This window comes from Catharus ustulatus, chromosome 14 (assembly GCF_009819885.2).
Source record: "Catharus ustulatus isolate bCatUst1 chromosome 14, bCatUst1.pri.v2, whole genome shotgun sequence".
Lineage (NCBI taxonomy): Eukaryota > Metazoa > Chordata > Aves > Passeriformes > Turdidae > Catharus > Catharus ustulatus.
This window is the reverse complement of record NC_046234.1, coordinates 7,169,793-7,190,847: the sequence shown is the minus strand read 5'-3', so window position 1 is coordinate 7,190,847 and position 21,055 is coordinate 7,169,793. Positions and strand designations below refer to the sequence as shown.

The window sequence follows — 21,055 nt, the reverse complement described above, 5'->3', positions numbered from 1 at the left end:
GAGTGGGCAGTGCCCTGGCCATGGCTCAGGCTGGAGCTCTGCATTGCTCACATTTTGGAGCTGATACTCACTGCCAGTCAGCAGCTCTCACCCTGGACCTGCCCACAGAGAATATGCAGCTTAAGCAACACAGTGGAGCGAGCAATTAAGAGACTTCCTAACTAGAGCAGAGAAATGGGGCTGCTGTGTGAAATCTTTCACTTTATCCAAAACACCCTGAATTCCAAAAAGCTGTCAGAGATGCAAGGGAAATATGAGTCTGGCTGGAGGAATGCCAGAAGTGTTCCTGAGCCCCAGCAGACACACAGTGCTGCTGACACAGAGGTCTGAGCAGTGCTCTGAAGCCCCCAGCTGCAGAGATTGCCCAGCTCTTCCAGCCAAGGGAAGCAATGGGGCTACCAGGGGGTTTCCCTACCTCAAGGATGTGGTCTCCAGGAGCAATTCTTCCATCAGCAGCAATCACAGAGTCCCTCAGCACTTCCTGAACAACGATGTTCCCCAGGGGGGTGTCCTTACCCCCAACTATCCTCATCCCCAGCTCTTCCTCCGGATCTTCCCGGTGGATTTCGATGGTGGTGGTTTCAGCCACAAGACTGGTTCTCTGAGGAAGGTCTGCTTGTGGAAATTCAAGAGAAAAAGCAACACATTAATAGATTTTTCCTTTTCACAGCACCCCAAGATTCAAACCCCTGGCAGGTTTGTGTTCAATGTAGCATCTGGAGGGAAAGCAGCTATCAGGAGACCTAAGGTCACATAAAAAGCTTAAAACTCCTCTGTTTCTTTAGAGTTTCCCCAGAATTCTTCCCATTTTCTCCTAGCTTTTGCTGAATTCAAACTCTTTATTGTTGTTGCTTGGGGTTTATTAAAAGGCATTCAGTATGGTTTGGCTATATTTAGAGATTTATTTTTCTCCTGTGACAGCTGGCCTGCTAGAAGCATGCACATAACAAATTCCAGTTTCCATGATGCCCATGAGGGAAAGGGACTACCCAGCTGTAATTACTGCTCTGCAACTTCCTTCCTCTAATTTCCTTTGCTCCCCTTTTCCCATCCCCCCTGTAAAACAGGAGGACTGTTTGGCTGTTTCACTGGAGATTAAGCAATGCTGCACTTTGAAGATGAAAGTTGTTGGTAGCAAGTGGGCTGAGATCTCCCAGCACAGGGACACTCAGCAGGGTGAGGAGCAGATGTCACACCAGGGATGCCAAACCTGCTCCAGGAGTGCTTTGGGAAAAAGCCAACAGGGAGCTGAACTGACCTGGGAGTTGCCTCTGTCCCAGGCACAGGGGGTGGAAGCTGAGCCTAACTTTGAGACGAGGCACTGAGGTTTCCTACCAAGCTGAGACAAGAGCTGCTACACTGCAGTGGAGATGGTGATTGGATCTGCAAGGCTTTCAGAGCTGCTTGTTAATCCAAAACCTAACTAATGCCAGAAAAACACCAGGAGGGAGGTACTGACCACTCCAGGAAACTGACTGTATATTTAACTTTCCTAACAAGATGAAAAAGAACCTGGAACACTTCCTAGTTACTAATTATCTGGCTTCTGCAAGGGCTTTAAGTGTTCCACGTTCACATCGACAGGGACTGCCTTTGTTTCTGCACAGAATGCTGCACACACTCACTGCAATCCCACAGAGTTTCTCCAAATGGTTTTGTGCAGTTTTGTGCTTGTGAGCAGACTCTGGCACCCCTGATGCACAGGAATACATCTCCCTTCTGCTCAAGGATTGGCCACTAATGGCTGAGTGGCATCAAGGGTATCTGACAGTGCTTAAAAATTGAATTTTCTGAGATAATTGCCTCATTTGTGTATTATGAAAGGTAAATACATAGTTCTACTTCTGTACCAAACTCTCACCTTCTTCAGTCTCCTCAAAGGCTGGATTAACCAGTCCAGGCTCTGCAGTCCCCAGTGACACCACAGCAGCTCCAGAGCTTTCTGCCACAAGTGAGGAGCCACCACTTGGGACCTCTGGATCCTTGGGCGTGTTGGCCTCCCCCTTGGCAGGAGGATCTTCCTTCCCTTTGGAAATGGGATTCTTTTTCCTCTGGAGCTCAGATTTGTATTTCTTAAACCCAGGACACCTGGAGAGAGATTGGCAGGGACTGTCAGTGTGTCTGCCTGGGCAGGTGACCCAGCACATGAAAGCTCTGTGGGAAGAAGTTGGTTCCAGATCTCACCAGTGCAGTGCTGATTTCTCAGATGATAAAACTGATTCTTATTTGACCTTCAGTTGCTACTTATACAACTATCAGCTTAAGTGCAGGCTTGTTATTTCACTATTTTTAAAATTATTAAGCAAATTATTTGAAAAAGGAGAACGTAATAGAAACAGGAGTCTCCCTTGCTAAACATTTACCTGGCAAACACTCCATGAAGAAAACAATCTTTCTTAAATAGAAGCAAACACTGAGCTCTGACGTTTGGAGATCACTATGAACAGTACCTTGATGCAAACAAAGTGGCTCAAGTTTCAAGCTCAGCCTTGAATTAGGCTTTGTTTTAACACAGGAGCTACACACAAGGAAGATTGGGCATTTTCTGTAGTGGAATGAGACCTGGCCCTGGCCTGGTGCACTCCCAGTCCTTGCAGGTGATGGCTCTACCTGAATGGCAGCAGTTTAATTCCTAATCCCACTGACTGCTCCCCACAGGGATCCCAGAACTGGGATGTGACTGTACACACAGAATGTGCCCTGGATGCAGATCCATCAGCAGCCTGTCTCAGCACTAATGGGTGAGGAAGAACAGCTCTCTTATCACAGTATTTATAAAAAAGGTGACAGGTGAGGAGGTGATAAATGCAGAAACATCACTTTCAGAGACATGAGTAGTAATGGGTGTTTATCAGAATCACTTTTCAATGTAAACTGAACTATTTACACTCTGGCTAAACAAGTCTCATCCCAGTATTACTTTCTCTGGTTTATTTCTACTCATTTATTCTCCAAGCAGTAAAATAACCCTGAACTTCATGACAGGAGCTGAATGATCCACTTGTGCTCATGTCCCTCTTAAGATACCAAAACACAAATTCAGTTTGCAAAAGGCAGGGAAATCCCCCAAGAAAATAAGTTACTATGTGCTCCTTATTGCCTTAAATCTTCTCCTATCAGTTAATCTCATTTAAAACAAGAAAACACCCAAATCCCAGTGCAATTTTCTTATCTGTTTTTTTTTTCTCCCTATTTTTGAGTCTGACTGTACCCACAGCCTAGGTGAAATAGCCTTGAATGTTAGAATACTCTGTCCCCAACAAAGATACAAACTGTGGAATACATAGGGGAATGATATAGTTTCCAGGCAGGTCTGTAATGTAAACATTTGAGGTGCTCCCTCCCTCCCTGCCCTGTGTCTAACTGCTGTGCCAGAGGGATTACAGAGTGACAGCAGTTTACTGATAGCAGGGCAGATTTGCAGAGCAGAGGAAGGCCCAGCCCTGGTGTGAGCCCCAGCCCCAGCCCCAGCAGCCAGGACAAAGGGCTGCTTCCAGAAAAAGGAGATCATCAACTTTCACTGAAGGGAAAGGGGCACCCAAGCACCTTCCATCCCTTCCCCTGCTCTAACAGAAGCTCTCAGTTTGTGGGACTGAAGACAAGCAAAAACCACAAGGGTACATCCCTGGCTGGAGCTGCAAAGGTATCTTAAGTGTACCTGGTCCCTAGCTGGCTTATTTTTAAAATAAAACTACAACACAGCTGAATGGAACAAGCCTGTGGCATTTCTCATTGATGACAAATACACCCTGCCAAGGAAGGTCTGTTCCACCTGCAGCAGGGCTTGCCCTTAGCTCCCTTCCCTGCAAATCATTAACCAGGCAGGAACAAGGGTTCTGCACCACCACAGCAAGAGCTCTGTCACCTGCACTCCTTTTAAAGTGACAATGTCCTGCCTGCCAACAGCTCAACCTGCAGTGAAGTAGCAAAAAGTCTCCATCTACACAAGAGGAACAGAAAAAACATAGTGATTTTCATTTGCTTCTCTTTCTCAGCAAAAGAATGAGGGAAGATAATGGAATTATAAGTAGGTGATTCAGCAAGTGCATAATGTGCTCCTTGGAGGGACCTGCACTATTTGAATCACAGACTTATGTATTGCACATCTTAATTGGACCAATTAAACTGGCAGCACTGCACAATCCCTTGCTTTCAGAGCCTTGACTTTGTGCCTTTCTTCTCTGCACAAGGGAAACAAGAAAAAGCTTTGTTTGTAACAACTGCAGAGCTGCTGCCCCAGTTCAGGACCCACAATGTCTGGGTGTTTGACAGGTTTAGAGCCTGCAGATGGCCTGAGGTGAGCAGCTCACCCTGCTCCTCCAGAGCACACACACAATTACTGTGTCCTCAGCCACCCACCTCTGCAGCCTCACCCTGGCATCTCTGCTGTCCCACCTTGGCCCAGTTTGGGAGGCTGCTCTGAGAATGGATGGCTCAGCACAACAGCCCTGGCACTAAGGATGGAAAGGGGAATTCACCTGTTGTGCAGGTGAGAGCAGCCCTGGCATTAAGGATGGAAAGGAGAATTCACCTGTTGTGCAGGTGAGCTTCCAGCTCACAGCGCTGCATGGTCTGCTGGCACTCAGCCTTGAAAGGACACAGCACAAGGAGCTTATCCAGCAGGTTCCTCACCAGCAGGCTGGACTTGTGGCACTGCTGGAAGGAGAGCTTCTTGCGATCCATGGGACAGAAGTTGTACTCCTGCATGAAGTTCTCAAGGCACTTGAAGCAGTAGGTGTGCCCACAGGGCGTGTCCATGGGCTGCAGCAGGGGCTGCAGGCAGATGTGGCAGATGAGCTCATCGTCCACCTCGTCCTGGAAGTTGTACAGGTGATTGTCCAGCAACGGGTGGGCCTGGCCACACTCACAGCACAGCTCGGGGACTTGGGACGCGCTGTCCTCAGGGATGGGGTCAGCCATGGCAGCCAGCAGCAGGGAGGAGATTGTCACACAGCAGCTCTGCCACACACCTCTAGGGAAAAGGAGAGAGAAATTTCCAGCCAACTGCCTGCTTTAAATCCAGCAATTAAAAATTAAATTGTGTTCCTGCCTCGAGCTTCCTCCCCCAGAGTCTGCACCCCCAGCTGTCCCTGTAGGGCTCTTCCTTCCAGAACCACCCTGTGAATGAACAGCCCAGGGATCAGAGGATGTAGCACGTGGATAAACTGAGGCTTAAACTTCACACACACACCACAAACAGACTAAATAAACCTTGGCCAACACAGGGATGAGCAAAGCTGAGATAAAAACTGCATGTTCTTGAAGTAGAACAAGCTAGAGAGGGAAGGGAAAGGAAGGATACACAAGACAGTGATTTTTAAACTTCCTCTGGCTTCCTGATCACACCAAATCTTTTAAAGACGTGTGTGGTGAAAAGCCAATCTGGGGACTTCTGGTTGTTAGGATTTTTGTTTTGTATTTGGGGGGTGGGGAGGATGAGGCAGAAGAAGAGGAAGAAATTTCAAAAGAAACTTAAATCTAAACCACATTTCCTTCCTTTCAAGCCCACTCCCTTCAAAAAAATTTGTTTTAACAAACAATGCATTGTTCCCCACTCATCCATGCCCAAGTTCCCCCATGGAAACAAATTTCCTATAAAAAGGCTAAAGCTTCCTAAGTGGAAAAAATGTAAAGAATAGTCTACATCATTTGTTGTAAGGTTAGAGAGAGGATTGAGCCTCAGCTCCTTTAGGCAGGGACAGCAGGGTAAGAACAAACTGAGTCCTTGCTGCTCTGATTTTAACAGAAATATCTTCAGTCACATCCATTTTGAATCTTGCCTGTTATAATTAAATATAAAATTCAGTTGAGTTTCCTAGCAGATTACAGACACAGGGATGACTGCAGGGAGGATTTTTTAAACCTGGCAGTTATTTTAATGAAGTAGGAAATGTGGTATTGAAGGAAGCAAACTGCATTACATGGTGGGAGGGTTGTGGTGATGTTTTGAGGAGTTTGTGATTGGTGTAGAGAATCCCAGACTCTGAAAACAAAAAAACATAAATTGCAGAACTGTGATGAAATGGAAAATTTCTGAAAGATGATGTGGAAAATAGCTGAAAACAATGACTTTATCTGGAACAGGTAAAAGCCCAAGCAGGAGGGAACGCTGGTCTGCAGCAGTGCCTGGAGGACACAGCTGGCACACAGCAGAGCTCAGGAGGAGGGGAGACAAGAACAATAAGATAGCAGGAACGGCAAGAAAAAATTACTCATGGGCTTCTAATAAAAATCATACATCACTCCAATTAATTGTCAAGGTAAGTCAGCTATTTAATTAAAGGGAGAATGTATCACCAACAGAATCAGGCAGGATTTTACCCAGCCATAGGAACTTTTTCACAAGATGAAAACATCACTGTCACGGTTCCAGGTGGGTACAACAGGAGTTGTTTGCTCCTCTCTCCCCTGCTGCAGTGCCAAGAAAGCATCTTCCCCTTGAGGGAAGCACTCAGGCTGGCTGAACATCCCTGACTCTTCTGTTTGCATTCCCTCCTTAACTCCTGCCTGGCTCAGTGCTCCCCAGAACAAAGAAAATGAGAGCAGATATGTCCATGCCCTCTCTCAGAAACCCCCCTGCTGTTTGGGGCTCACCTCAAACAGGCAGCCCTGTTCGCCTTCTTGGACTTCTTGCCAGCCTTCAGCTGATCTCCAGTGATCTTACAGGTGCCAAAGGAACATTTCAACATCAGGCCATCACTTAACATCTCCCACCAATTCTAATCAATCAGCTCAGCACCAGCAGCTCATGGAACAAGGAGCTTCCAAGGCAAACACCACCGATCAGAAATACTTGTGCTTCGGGTTGGACTATTTGCATAAAACTTTGGCAGGTGATGAAACAAATCCACTTTCTCAGCAAAAAAACAAACCTCTCAGTAATTTTGCTGATAAACTGCTTTTATTGGGGGGTTTTTCAGATTATTTACCAAATTCATTCTGTGCTCTGTGTTTAAAGGTTACACAAGATGAATCCCATTGATGAGTAATTTCTGAGTAACAACTTGAGGAAGATAAAAATGTCACCACAATTTTGCTGCTCCAAGCTGATTTGCTGTCTCACTTCTAGATCCTTGAAAACAAGGGGTGAAGATTTCATTTAAAGGTGAATTTTACTTTGGCACCACTGTCCCATCAATAGGGAGGCCACTCCTGCAGACAGCAGGGAATCCAAGGCTGACACCTCCGTGATGAAACCCAGCCCAGAGCCTTGGGCAAGGCAGGGCTGAGTGAGCAGCACGGGGAGGGCAGCAGGCTCAAACAAGCCTCCCTTGCTCAGGGACTCAAAGCTGAGCTTCTGCAAGGGGAGAATTGCTAAAATCTCATCCAGCATTGATGTTGCTGCAGCCCAAGAAGGCACAGTTGAAGTGTGTAGAAAATCACTGCTTCATCATCACTGTCCCAGCTCCCCTCAGCTTCAATGAGCCACTCTCAAAAGCCACAAAGAGTCCAACCCAATCAACCCCTCCATCCCTGTGCTGCTTTTTTTGTAACATCATTCCTCACTCTCCAGCTTCCTTCCAGCAAAGGGTGGCACCTTCCCTGCCCCTGCCATTCTCCAAAGTGCTGGAATCTCTCTGTGGCTTTTCACTCCAGCTTGGTCCCCAGTTACAGCTCACTGACTGCATGGAATTGTTAAAGCCTGACATGCACATGTGCTGCTCTAATGGACTCTGCTTTTCTGAAAGGGTAATACAAGAAATTCCTCTGGAATATTGGAAATTTCTTTATTATTCTAAATAATAAAGAATTTTTTTGAGAGTAACACACCCTACCCCCATGCATAACAAAGAATTGGAGGAAACCAGCAAAAATCTCTTTATAATTCCTATTTTCTTATCTCATAAGGATTGCTTTGGGATCACCTTTACCTTTACTGTATTAAAAAAAAAAATCACTGTTGGCTTTTTTTAAAGTAGGATTCCTGGTACTGTAACACTCACTCAAAGACTAGACTTTTTTTTTAAAGATGACTTATCAGGTAGTCTAATCTGTATTCCTGCCAAAGCAAGACTATTCCTGACAATATTAGCACATTGCCTATTCTTGTTTTAGCTCTGCCAGGGCCCAGAGCCACAGATCTGCCCCCCTGCACATCTCCAACACTGCTAATAGCTCTGGGAGGGGTCTGCCAAGAAGCACAGCAGCACTGAACCCCTGGGCACCATTCCTGGTGGCCAAACTGCTCATTCCCTGCTCAGCAGCCCAGACTTGGAAGCAGAACTGATGACTCACTTCTACAGCTTGCACACACACACCAACAAAAAAAAAAAAAAAAAAAGCCTTCTTAAAAACGTGATTATCTAAGAAATCTCCCCAGCCCTGTGCCTCCACTTGTGCTGTGACTGAGCAGGAGCTGTGCCTGTGCTACCTGGCTGCCCCCAGAGCAGATTCCAGCTCCCCAGCTTATCAGCAGCATTCCCAAGCACAACTTCTAAGGCATTTCACTGTGCCACTGTTAGTGTGGAGCACAAATTGAAGTTCCATTCAATCCGGGCCTGTCTGCTCACACAATTCCTGCATTTGATGCAAATTTTGGCCATAATGTATCTACCTGAATTTCATTTCTTTGAGAGGTAACATTGCTGCTATTCCCATTTAAAAGCTGGGAAATTCCATCACCAGGAGCTAAAACAGACCCAGAGAGGCAGCAGCTCCTGGGACTTGAACACTTTGTTATGGCTCTGAAGAGGATCTCAAGGGACCCAGCTAAAACCACATAGGAAGCTTCCAGGGAAAAAGAACAACCCAAACAAAAAAGAACAAAATCATTCTGTTCTTTTAACTGACTGATTTCTAAAACCACAAATATGGTGAGTAAGCAGAGCACATTGCATATTGCAAAACACAGAACCATGCAGCCAGTCTGCAGCAAGGACACAAAACACAAGTGTAAAATTCTTCCTGGAGGATATGGGTGACTAGAGAATGTCTCAAACAGCTGAAGTTAAGAAATAATTTTCAAAAAACCCAACAAATAATTGGTTCTCAATATTAAAAAAAAAAGAGTTGTACTGTGGGAAATATTTTAGAAATGCCATGGTTTCTGCTTTTGGGCAGCTGTAGGTTAGCATTGGCATGTTGATACAGAAATATTGGGCTGAAAACCCAAATAAAAGCAGGTTTGGGAACTGCAGGGCACGTGCCCCACGTCTGTGCCATGTAACACTTCACTGCAATAATTATGTCAGTTATTGTATTTATAACAACATTTCCCTGGGAGACTGGAATTGCAACATTCCTACCAAAGGCTAAACAATTAATTAATTTTTTGGGGGTGGACAAAACAAGCCAGCACAATCTGGATGAAGATGGCTGAGGGCACACACCAGCAGGGCTCTGACCAAACCTAAAAGCAAGTTCCAGATGGATTCTGATGGAGCACACCCAATCCTCTAGAAATAAAACAGAATAAAGGGGGTAGAGCTTTTCCTAAACTTTCTTCAAACAGTTTTCACTCAGTTTTGTGTTTCATAGAATGGCAATTTTTTTTCATTCCAGAGACAGAAAAAGTCATTGAAAACGTGTCCTGTTACAGAGGGGTTTTGCTGAATTTCATCACTGTGAAGGGTTCATGAAATGAGGTTTTATAGGACAGGCACTCCAGTCCTGACTGAACACTAATACTGTTACCACAGCATTTCACAACCATCTCTGAGCTGTCCTTAGTTTACAGCAGTGGCACAGAAAAGTGTTGAAATAGCAGAGGAATTTTATAAACAATATTAATTGAAGGAGGTCAATTTTACAAAAGAAACACCACCCCAAACCCAGGAATGGTTTCAGGTGTTGATACAATTTCCTATTATCTTTATTTTCTGATATGGCTGAAGATCAGGCCACTGAATATAAAAATCCTCAGGAAATGGTGCATTTAAAGAGCTAAATAAGCATCAACCCTTTCACTAATTGAGCTTGCCTTGAAGCCACAGCATTTCTAATGAGCCACCTCCAAGAGTTACTTCTCAGCACTTGTGTGAACAATTTAACTCAGAAACTCTGAATCAAAGCTGCTTTACTGGAATCAATATCAAGAGAAATGGAAATTTAAATTTCCATTGTCCCCATCATTTTTTATACCCATTCTTTAACCATCAATGTGAAAAGAAGTTGTATTTAACTCCCTGGTGTTCCTGTGCTCGTTAAACAATTTGGTGTTTTATCTGCCTCAGCTTCTGGGCAAGTATCTGTTTTCTCCACCAGAAAACAGAAAGCCAATTGTACTTTCATTAATTATAATCAGAATCATTATCCTGTTAGCCCAGAAAAGGGTTTTATCTAAGGAAACCCTACCCTGAGAGATGAGCTGAAAGGTCTGAGTAGAGCAGGACAATCCCAAGGAGTTTTCTGCTGAGCAACTTCTGCAGGATCAGCCCTGCAGCATTGATGGATTTCCATTTTTAACATAACTCATTTCCAGACAGGTTTATAAAACTTTTATAAAAAATCCTCCAGACTTTTATAAAAACCCTGTCTGGTTAGTACATCTGAAAGTTCAACACAGGGAAAGATCTGTAATACTCAATTTAAAAATCTTGCTAGCAATCAACAGCTTAAATTGTGAGCATTTTTAATTTGAGGAGAATGAAAAGCTGACATGAAAACTCAAGAAATACTTCTATAATTTCTTTCTCTCACTACCATATGCTCAGAACATTTGCTTCTCTCTCAGTTAATGATTGCACAGAACAGGAACTGTCTCTCAGGACCCAGAGTGCTAAACAAATGTAATCTCAAAAATTAATCCCAGTTCTTTCTGCAGAGCAGGAGGTGCTGCTGTTATCTTTCTGTTAATATTATCTGGGCAATGAGAGCCAATAAATTTCCTCTCCCCCCTTTTTAAGGATTTAAGCTTTCCACCTACACTCTACTTCCAAAGGGGATCCTACAGTGACTATTTTAACACAGTGCTCAGAAAAATGGATGCATTGAATGCCATCAAACTGAAGTGCTGCAGAAAAAGCTGGTTTATTGATGTATTTCTTCCTGCTTTCTCACCCTTGCAAGATGCTTCCACTGTATCCACCCTCCTTTCTACCCCACATTCCACACAAACATGCAAGTTGCTCATTTTGTGCCTGCAGGAATTCTTCAGTCACTTAAATCAATTTGCTTCTTCACAGAATTTGATCCAAATTTTCCTATGGAAGTTTTACCACCACAAGGGTGGGTTGTCTTTATTTTTTTTTCTATTGTGTCTATAATCATCTCTCCAGGAAATTAAATACTCCCACCTCCACCCTCACCTACGTTTTCAATTTGGCAGCTATCTGCAACTCTATCCCTAAAAATCAGTTTGATGTTTGTGGGAGAAGCTTTCTACAAAGAAAGAAGGAGCCCAGTGCTATTATTTAAGGATTTAATCAGTAATTAATAAGCAAAGCTTCTCCCACAACTCAAAAAGCCCAAAACCAAAGAGGTATTAGGAGATGTGATGTTAAGATTTGGGTTCATCTGAATATCTGGGAGCACACTCACTTTCCAACGAGCTGTGTTTGCTCCTGGGAGCATGGGATCAAGACTGAGTGTCTAATGGCTATAAATGAGTGTCAGATGCTGTTCCCTCCTCCCTGCATGTCTAACTCCAGATTCCTTCTTTCCAGAGAGAGATGAAAGCAAACCTGCACAGCACTGTCCATCCCAGATCTGTATCTGTCACACAGCTCACAAACAGGCAATGCTTTCCAGCACAGCACTTCCAAAGGGTACAGGGGGAGCAGCAGACTGCATTTTATTTAAGACTGCACTGTATTTTATTTAAGTGGATGTGTTTGAATATCCTCACCAGGGTGGTCACATCTGAGATATTTCAAAGCAATGTGAGAAGAGAGGAGGCGGGAAGAGAGAGACTCTTGCTTTTGGGAGACAAAAGGTATTTCTGTAGCTCTAAGCTTTGCTGTCTTGTGAGAAACTCCTACAGAGCTTTAATCTTTATCACATTTTATCAAAGTGCTACTTTAAAATTAATTTCAGTTAAAAGAAATTAATCTTGGCTACTCTCAGCCTTAAGCATGAAATAACTCATTTTCTGAGTTTGTTAAAACACAAACAAGGAACTCTTGTTTTCTACAAAACTTTACCACAAGCAATCCAACAGCATGAAAGCACTTTTGCACCTGGAGATGAAATATTTCCTATCAACAGACACAGTTTTTAACATCAGAAACACCAGATTAAGGCTTTGCTGCAGGATAAAGTAGCACAGAACTCCTCATTACCTGGTCCAAGTCTCAGTTTCAGTAGCACTATTTTTTTAATGCTGTTCTGTTTAAAGAGTTTGGCACTTGGAATCTCAGCTCCACAAAATAAACCCAAGGCAGGATGGCTGAGAGTCATTGCAGGGGGACCAGCACAATTTCCCTGGCTGGCTCTTCTTTCCCTTCAGCTCCAGTGCCCGATGCCATGGGTGACAGCAGGGTGACAGCAGGACACATCACCCTGCTCAGACTTCCTTCCACGGGCTAAGAGGGCTTTTTATGCAAAGCACTTTCCAGCCCAAGCTTGTTCACACTCACTAAAAAAGCTGAATTAAGAGCTCATTAAGTCTGTAATTCCCCTTTACATTCCATCTCACCCTCGGATTGTGGTAAAGGGGAAGGAAAGAAAGAAAACAAGTTACCTTCATTTAAACAAAACCTTCTCAAACTGTGGCTCCCCAGGGCAGCTGCAGCTGAGTTTGAAGTGAACTTAAACTCTGCCAGTGCCTCTGGGTAGGCAGAGCTGCTGCAGCCAGTAGCTGAAATGCCCTTCACCACAGGTGACAGCTCCTAAGTAAATAATGAAACAGCAGAAGTCAAAAAAATAAAAAACAAACTCTCTGGATTAAGATTACCTTCCCCTAGAGCCAGACAGAACAGTATCATATCTCATTTTCAGAAGACCTGAGACTTTTTCTGCTGTTTAAGACACCTGTGTTAATGGTTCATGAGCTCACACAGTTGCACATGGAATTGAAGGTGCCTTTTCACCCAGTTTCTCCTGGTGTATCTTCCTGCCTTCAAACAGCCCTCACAGCTGGGAGAAACAAAATGCAAAAGGCATTTTGTATTTGGGATGTGTTTCTTTTGAAACCTTATCCCGATTTAAGGCTGTGTCCAAGCTGGCAGCAGCAGCACTTTAAAACCCATTGTTATGTTGCCATACGGGGCACGCACTTGCAATATGGGTGAATTGATAATTGTATTTTCCCTTGTTCTAAAAATAATTTTAAAATGGGAGTGGCTGCCCCATCAGCTAAAGGAGCTGAAGCAACAGAACAAAGTCCTTGAGCTGTTCCCAAATCAGTGCAGCAGCCACATTCCTCCTGAGCCGGCCGTGAACGACCCGGGGAGGGAAGGGGAGGAATTTCCTTTCTCTGCTCGCTTTTCATCCCCAGAGATTCGGATTAAAGCAGCCCCAGGTGTTGCTCTCACAGGGAATTGGGTTTCAGCCTGAGGACTAAAAGGCCCAGGAGAGCCATTATGTTTATTTTTATGTATCCTCCCCGAAATAATCACGCAGCAATTTTTGTTCCCGATCAGTTGTGATCACGCACAAGAGGAAATCCTCAGCTCTGCGCTCCCAGGGCAGGCACTGCCGCCGTTATTTGCGGTTATTTCAGAGATCTGCAATAGCGTTTATTAGGTGAGAAAAATTTCTCTGTTATCAACCCCCCAGCACAGATAAGTCTGAGAACTTTACAAATAGAGCTGCTCGCGATTTACCGAGCTTTCAGCAACAGCCACGCTGATGGCACAGGTGAGTCCCTTGAACCCTCAGGGGAACAGGGCAAGTTTTATCTCAACTCCTTTTCAACTGTCAGAAAATCAACTTTAAAGAGACTCTGCTGCAGCCGCTTGCAAAACGTGCGTGATTTAAGGTAGAGGCAAAGAGTAGGCAAAGTTAGACAACACTTTTTAAAAAACACCTAATCCCTTCTAGTGCTTCCCTTCCAGAATATTCCAAATAAGGAACACTGCAGTCTCCAAACAAATTTGAACAGGGAAGCTCTAGACTTAGGGGGCCACTATATAAATATATATATATATTAAATTTTTTTAAAAGCCTTTGTAAGCTGCTGATTGTCTCTCCAAATTCATCCAGCTTTATTCCATTTCCCTCCTTCCAGCCTTAAGTGCTTTTTCCTGGACCAGCACATTAATTCTTACTGCTCATTCATCTAAATCCCCTCTAACCCTTCAGATGGCTTGTGAGATACTGACTCATGGGCAATTTCTTATCTGCAATATCAGAAAAACTGCCGGATATTTTCATATTTTCAAACTTCATTCATGTCAAGAAATTTTTGAAGCCAAGAGCAACGTTTTATGTGCTATAAATCAGGGACTATAAACTGATGAGGGACTGTCAAATGCAATTCCTAACAACTGTATGAGCAGCACCACTAAAGTAAACTGAGAAGGAAAAGCCAAACAAGAGGGTTTTGTATTGAACCAGCAAAACATATTCAGGCCTGTGAGTAAGGCAACAGCTGCAACTCCTCTGGGGAGATCCACACGAGCAGAATGAAATGATGCAGCTTCATTTTCAAAGTGAAATCAATAGAGCTGTTGCAGCAGGAAGTTTTTATTTTAATGCAGAAAATAAGATATATGTGGCAGGGCAAGGAGAAAGAAAATACAGCAGGGGTGTTTCATAAGCTATGGAGTATTTTATTATGCAGTGATATTTATTCTTTTAGGTATGGAAGTCTAAGACTCTACAATCCCATAAATGTGTAAATTCTTTCATTAACCACATTTGGGGAAGTACTGTAGTTTACAAACCCATTAATTAAAATTTCTAGGAGTTACTGGAATCGCCATCCAGGGAGCACTAAGTTTATCCAGAACCAATCTCAACCTGATTCATCAGGAATCTTCAAACCTCAGGGGGTTTTTTGGGGGGGCTCATGTAGCTGCCAGGTCCCTTCTGGAGCTGTTTCTTCCACCTTTTGGAGCTCTCATTCCCCAAGCCATATGGTTGGGTTGTTTTCTTAACTCTTGCTCACCTCCTCAGTAATCATTTGGTTAAAAGCTTGAAATTTGTCATTCAACAGATGTTCCTTTTTGCTGCACACCACAGATCCTGCTCTCCTGTTCATCCCATGGGTTTTGTGCCAGTGTATCCCCATAACTGAAATGAATCCCATCTGCACCCAGCTTCATGCTAGTACTTGCACAGGGACAGTGAAGGTGTGGATTTCCAGCACAGCTGACTTTTCCAACTGAGGAATCCCCAGAGAAGGTTGGCCTCCTATTTATCATTTCCCTGCCCCATCCCCAGTCATATGACCCCTTTGTTTTGTCCTGCACAAGCACTGGTGCTGTTCTGACTCCATAAGCTGGTCCAGGGAGCAAATCCCTGTGGGAGAGGGAATAAATATTCCCACTGCCTTAGGCCCTTTCAGCAGCAGACACACTACATCTGCTCAGGGAAATCGTGAAAGACGACGTGGAGTGTGCAACTTCGGAGAAAGAAGTTTTGTTTGGAAGGAGCCATGTGTGCAATCTGCTCTCCCTTCACTGGAGAGCTGCCAAAAGAGCTCCGGCATCAAGGACAAACGTCAGCGCCGTCCCTCAAAGGCACAGCACACAACTGGCGCTGCCTGGAGAGCTCCAGCCCTCCCCACCACCCAAACCTCGGGCTGCTTGAGCCCCCAGGGGCTTCAGGATTACACAGGACAACTCGGGGGTTCTGTGACAGTGACAGAAACTTCGCTGGGCTGCCAATTATCTCCACTGTGCCCCTGCCGTGACACACCTTCTGTACAGCAGAGACCTCTCCTACCACTTACATCTGTGCTTGAGCCGGAATAATTTTTTCCTACGGAAACTTTATGTTCTGGTCCTTTCGCCTTGGCTAAAAAACTGGAGCAGAAGTTTAAATATGACACTTTTTCGCCTTGGTAAGCAGCAGGGAAGCACTCATTTGGCATTTCTTACTTTCCCGAGGTGAAGTAGGTCCCAAAAACTGCTGGAGGAGTTGAAAGTGCTGTTTCAAGCGGGGCTTGAAGCAAACTGAGCCTGCAGTGCCACCGAAAGGGGCAGTCCCGCTGTCCCTGCCACCTCCTGCGCTGCCATCAGCTGCCTGCTGCCTGATCTGCTGCTTTTGACATTATTCGAGAGATAACAAGTGCACACAGCCAAACAGAGCAGGATCACCCCTTCAGCAGCACACAGCCTCACCCCGCTTCACACCCCTCATTAAAAAACCTGCTTAAATAAAAATCTTTCCAGATAGATGCTTACTCTTTGGGTTAAACTCAGCCTTATCATCACCTGTACTTCTTACCTTTACGGTATTTCCAAAAGGTCCTTGCTGTGCTTTCCTTGTTTATCTCAACTTCTATTTATAGGCTTTTTTCCCCCTGCATTAATTACCAGCAAACTCGCCGACTTTGCCGCTCTCCGTCTCCTAGCAAAGACATTTTTGTCCCGCAGCCTCCCTGCGACCCCCACAAGCAGAAAATCGCCGGGTTTGGTGGGTCTTGCCCAGACATGAGCTGTGAAGAGTTAAACCCTAGGGCCAGCAGCCTTCACCTGCGCTGCCCGTGTCGCTGATAAGGGACATTGGCTGCGGTCACGGCCGGGAGCCCTGGGGAGGGCTCTGCTGGGAGAACGGGAGCCTCGGGGAGCCGACCTCAGCCCGGCGGGACCCTCAGAGACCCCGCGTCCCTTCAGCTCCGGTGGGACCCCCCCAGCCCCTCATGGACTCCCGGCCTCAGCCGGTCCGGAACCCCCAGTCCCTCACAGAACCTCAGCCCGGCGGGAGCCCCGCGCCTCCTCAGGGACTCCCATATCGCTCAGTCCCGGCGGGACCGCCTCGCTCCCCCCACACCGTCCCCGCTCACCTGCGGCCGCCGGGGAAGGGAAAGCGCTCGCTCGCCGCCGGGATGGGGAGGGAAGAGGCGCTGGAAGCCCGGCGCCGACCCGGCCTGCGACGGCGGCGAGCGCGGCGCCTCCACCAAGTTTCCGGGCGGGGAAGAAAGTCGAAACCTACGTGAGAGGAGGAGGAGGCAGCGCAGCCGCCCAGGTGTCACTCGCCCGCCCGCCCGGCACGGCTCGGCCCAGCCCTGCCCTCCCCTCCCCTCACCGCCTCCGCCTCCTCCTCCTCCTCCGCCGCCGCCGCCTCCCCGGGCCGCGCTCACCCGGCGGCCTCGGCCCGCCCCGCCAGAGGAGCCGCGGGGGCCGGGCGGGACCCGGGCCTCGACCGCCCGCTGCCCTCAGGGCATCCCCGGTGCCTCGGGGCTCGTCCCGGGCCTCGACCGCCCGCTGCCCTCAGGACATCCCCGGTGCCTCGGGGCTCGTCTCAAGCCTCGACCGCCCGCAGCCCTCAGGGCATCCCCGCTCCCCTCAGGGCATCCCCGGTGCCTCGGGGCGCATCCCGCCCCCGGCTGCCCGCTGCCCTCAGGGCATCCCCCTGCTCCCCTCAGAGCATTCCTCCTTCCCTCAGGGCATGCCCGCTGCCTTCAGGGCAATCCCCATCCCCTCGGGGCATCCCTGTTTCCCTCAGGTCAATTCTTCTTCCCTTCACACGGCAATTCCCATGGCCCTCGGGAAAATTCCTATTGCCCTCAGGGGCAATTCCTGCTCTGCACAGGGGCAATTCCTGCTCCCCTCAGGGTGTCCTTGTTCCCCTCAGGGCATCCTTCTTCCCTTCAAAGCATTCCTGCTCCCCTCAGATCCATTCCCATCCCCCTCAGGGGCAATTCCTGCTCCCCTCAGGGCATCCTTCTTCCCTTCAAAGCATTCCTGCTCCCCTCAGGGGTGATTCCTGCTTCCCTCAAGGGAAAGGATGGCACTGTGTACAAGGGTGTGCTGATTTCTATAAATTTGTGTTGTTTCTGTAAACTCTGAGTAGGTCCAGGATCCAGTGCTCCTATTGATGCAGCTCCTGGGAACTCTCCTGCTTCAAACCAGCAAAATGACAAACCACACACGTGGGGTTTAAAAGTTTTCAAGCTGTGATAGCACTATGTCCAAGCTTGGAATTCCTCCCAAAGGAAGAGACTGACCCCATCATAGTTTGTGGGTTCTAATTTCTTTCTCTTGTTCATCACACAGCCTTGGAATTGCTCCTGCTGCAAGACAAGAGGGTCATGAAGTAATAAAGCAGATGACGTTCTGACAATAAAGAAAAGAAAATAGAACTTTAAACCAGCAGCTCAGAGGAGGAAGGGAACCTTTGTACACTGAAAGGTAATGTAGTGTAGATGGAACAAGCACACGCCTGTCTGCACTTGGTCGTTTAGGATATCCCAGAATTGCTGATAAAGGCATAAATAGAGGGAGAAAAAAGTGCTTTTTATGTCCTGAAAACGCCTTCTCTGCTTTTACAAGGTTGGGGATCTGTGTTTTTCAATAATATTCAATAAATGAGACAGGAGACCATCTTTTATTTGGGGACTGGAACTAAATTACGTATAAGGCCCTTTCCAATCCAAGCCATTCTATGATTTTATATCAGTTTTTTAATTCAGTTTGTCCATTTTGTGTCAAATTTCCTATGGAGCCTTTCTGATTCTTTGCTACCTCATTAATTCCTTCTGTTCCTGTTTTTGTCTTTTGAAGTCTTCCAGTGAGGGACTGTGGGCTGTGCTTGGCAGTGAGTGAGGGACCTTTGTGTTGCACAGGTGAGGCTGTAGGAGGTACACCATGTACTAAAAAAGCAGCAAGGCCCTTTCATTATTTTATTTAGATTATTGTTGGAAATCTAATGGAATTGGGGCACACCAACAATCCATCTTTGCCCACATGAGATCCATGTTTCCATAGGACATGAAGTGTAAGGTGTTTTTGTAGGGCTCAGCTGAGAGCTATGATCCAGCTCTGCAAACCCATCAGTTTTGGTTAGGATAAATTAAATGTCAGATAGGATTTCCTCTGAAGCACCAAGGCTGAGGAGGCTGGGTAGCATCCATCAGATCACTGTGAACAAAAAATATTTTAGGAATAGATCTGGAAATGCATTGCCCACTCAGCCACAAGCACCAGAATCTGGAGCAGAAACGTCAGACTGGGTCTGCACCCCAACCTCACAGCTGAGCCTGAACTCCTTAATCCAGAACTCATTTAATCTGAACAGCCTGGCCTGTAAACAGGCAAAGCTTAAGCTGAGCTCTGTAGAGCTGGAGCACTCCCAAGGGGAGAGGTTTAAACCTTAGCACAGAACCATTCCCTCTTTTGTGCAGCTCCAGGGTGAGGACAGGAAATGTGTGGGTGAACTTGGGGAATTGGGGAGACAAACCCCAGGGAAATCTCAAATGGATGCAAATCTTCAAAACGAGCAATTCTGCCAAGTTAGCACTCGCAGGAGATTTTTATCAGGTGTTTCTGAGTGGACAGCATGACCATACATCATTCAGATCTGGTGAAAGTTTATTGTATAAGCGTGCTGGAATTCTGGTTGGGTTTTGTAATAAAGGAATCCCACTGAGTCATGGCTGCTAAATGGACTCGTAGAGGACTCAGGTCTCTTCTGCAGAGCTAACACAAATGGAAAGAACTGAAATTAATTTGGTTTTTAGCCCAGGCGAAAGCAGCCACGTCTTAAATAAGGCTTGGCTTGATGACACAAAGTCTTTGCTGTATTACTGGTTCCTACCTGCTCCTGTTCCTGCCCTGGAAACAAGGCACACCAACCCTTAACTCTGCACTGTGAACCAGATCAGGACGCTGATCCAGCTGAAAAACAAACCAGGTGAAAAAAATCTCTAGAAATCTATATATAAACACATTTAAAATATATGGATGTATTTTTAAAGCCAGATAGAGTTGCCCAATATAGTTTTTAATTCAGAGGTGGAATGGGTGGATGAGATTGTTCCCAAGAAATGCTAAGGAAGCAGTCAGAAGAGCAAAGTGGCTAAATATGAAACTGATCCTGGTGAAGAAGGATCCCAAACCACAGCTGAATATTCAGTTTGCAGAGTGTAAACTAATTGCTCCACTGGATTGTTGTGCTGGCAGTTAATGTGTTGTGTAAACCTGAAGAGAAGGCTCAGATGTGAGTGTTCTGCATGGAAAACATCTCAATATTTGGGACAGAAATAGTTTCTGGAGTAACACTCAAATGGTGACTTTGGTTAAATTGATGTTGGTGAGACTCTCACTCAGCTGTGCCTTCTCTCTCTCACAAACCCCACACTCTGGTCTTCACTATTGATTTGGAAACACCAAAATTCTGCTTGACTCAAGGAGTTTCTATTTACTAGCAGTTCTGCTGAACTCCTGTGTGGTTTTGAGAGCTGAAAAGACTCCCTGTCATAAAACCCAGCAATCTCAGGTGGAGTTTTATCTGCTTTCACTGCTGATAATTTCCTCTGTGTGATTTGTACAGTAACCACAGTGTGGGAAAGATTATTGTCCACTCACCTGTGCAGTGCATGTGTCTGGATTAAAATGCAGGTTTCTGGCAAGCAGAATTAAAAATATCAACTGAACAAACTTGCATGTTTACAGATTATTAATTCTTTTATTTCAGAAGATTTTTTTTTTTAAATCTGAAAATAGGCATTCAATTCAACTGAATAAACTTGCATGATTACAGATTACGAATTCTTTTATTTCAGAAGATTTTTTTTTTAATCTGAAAATAGGCATTCGATAAGCAAAATAATAGGAAAAATAACAGCAGGAAAACTGAAGGAGAAAGCAAAAACTCACCACACAAAGATTTGTAGATTAGTTTAATCCCATTAAAGTTGCATAAAACTTGGTAACTGTGTGTGTGGCTGTCCTCTTGTGGGATGGTGCAGGGAACACACAAGTGCACAGTATTAATTTGGGACTCAGCTTTGATGTTTCATCACAAACAAACCAAAATTCCCAACCCACACACAAGAATGTAAACACAAGAAAAAAACAAATCCCACAAACAAGGAGAGAGAGTCATCCCAGGAATTTATGATTAAATGCCCTGGAATCTCCCTTTTGTGGAAAGATGGAAGCACGTGTGCAGGAGGACCAAGGGCATTCTGGTGAACCCAAGGCCCCAAACTTTTTGTTTGGATTCATCCTGCCAGATGCTAAACTTTATTTTTGTTGGTTTTGCAGTATTTTGTTATGTTTGCTGC

At 45.6% G+C, this 21,055-nt stretch overlaps 1 protein-coding gene across 2 annotated transcripts in view; it reads right to left on the bottom strand.

Moving 5' to 3' along the window:
* LOC117003016 (ligand of Numb protein X 2-like) overlaps positions 1–16,995 on the bottom strand; it is a 28,426-nt gene extending 11,431 nt beyond the window's left edge. The window contains exons 1-4 of one of the 2 annotated variants that reach the window (XM_033072615.2): positions 16,832–16,995; positions 4,532–4,972; positions 1,862–2,088; positions 416–612 (exon numbers count right to left, since the gene is read on the bottom strand). In XM_033072615.2, coding sequence (XP_032928506.1) covers positions 416–612; positions 1,862–2,088; positions 4,532–4,920 — 813 coding nt within the window. In that variant the 5' untranslated portion in view covers positions 4,921–4,972; positions 16,832–16,995. Of the gene's footprint in view, positions 1–415; positions 613–1,861; positions 2,089–4,531; positions 4,973–12,619; positions 13,106–16,831 lie in introns of those variants that run through there. The other variant, XM_033072614.2, reaches the window with a different exon arrangement.
* Positions 16,996–21,055: the final 4,060 nt, after the last annotated feature.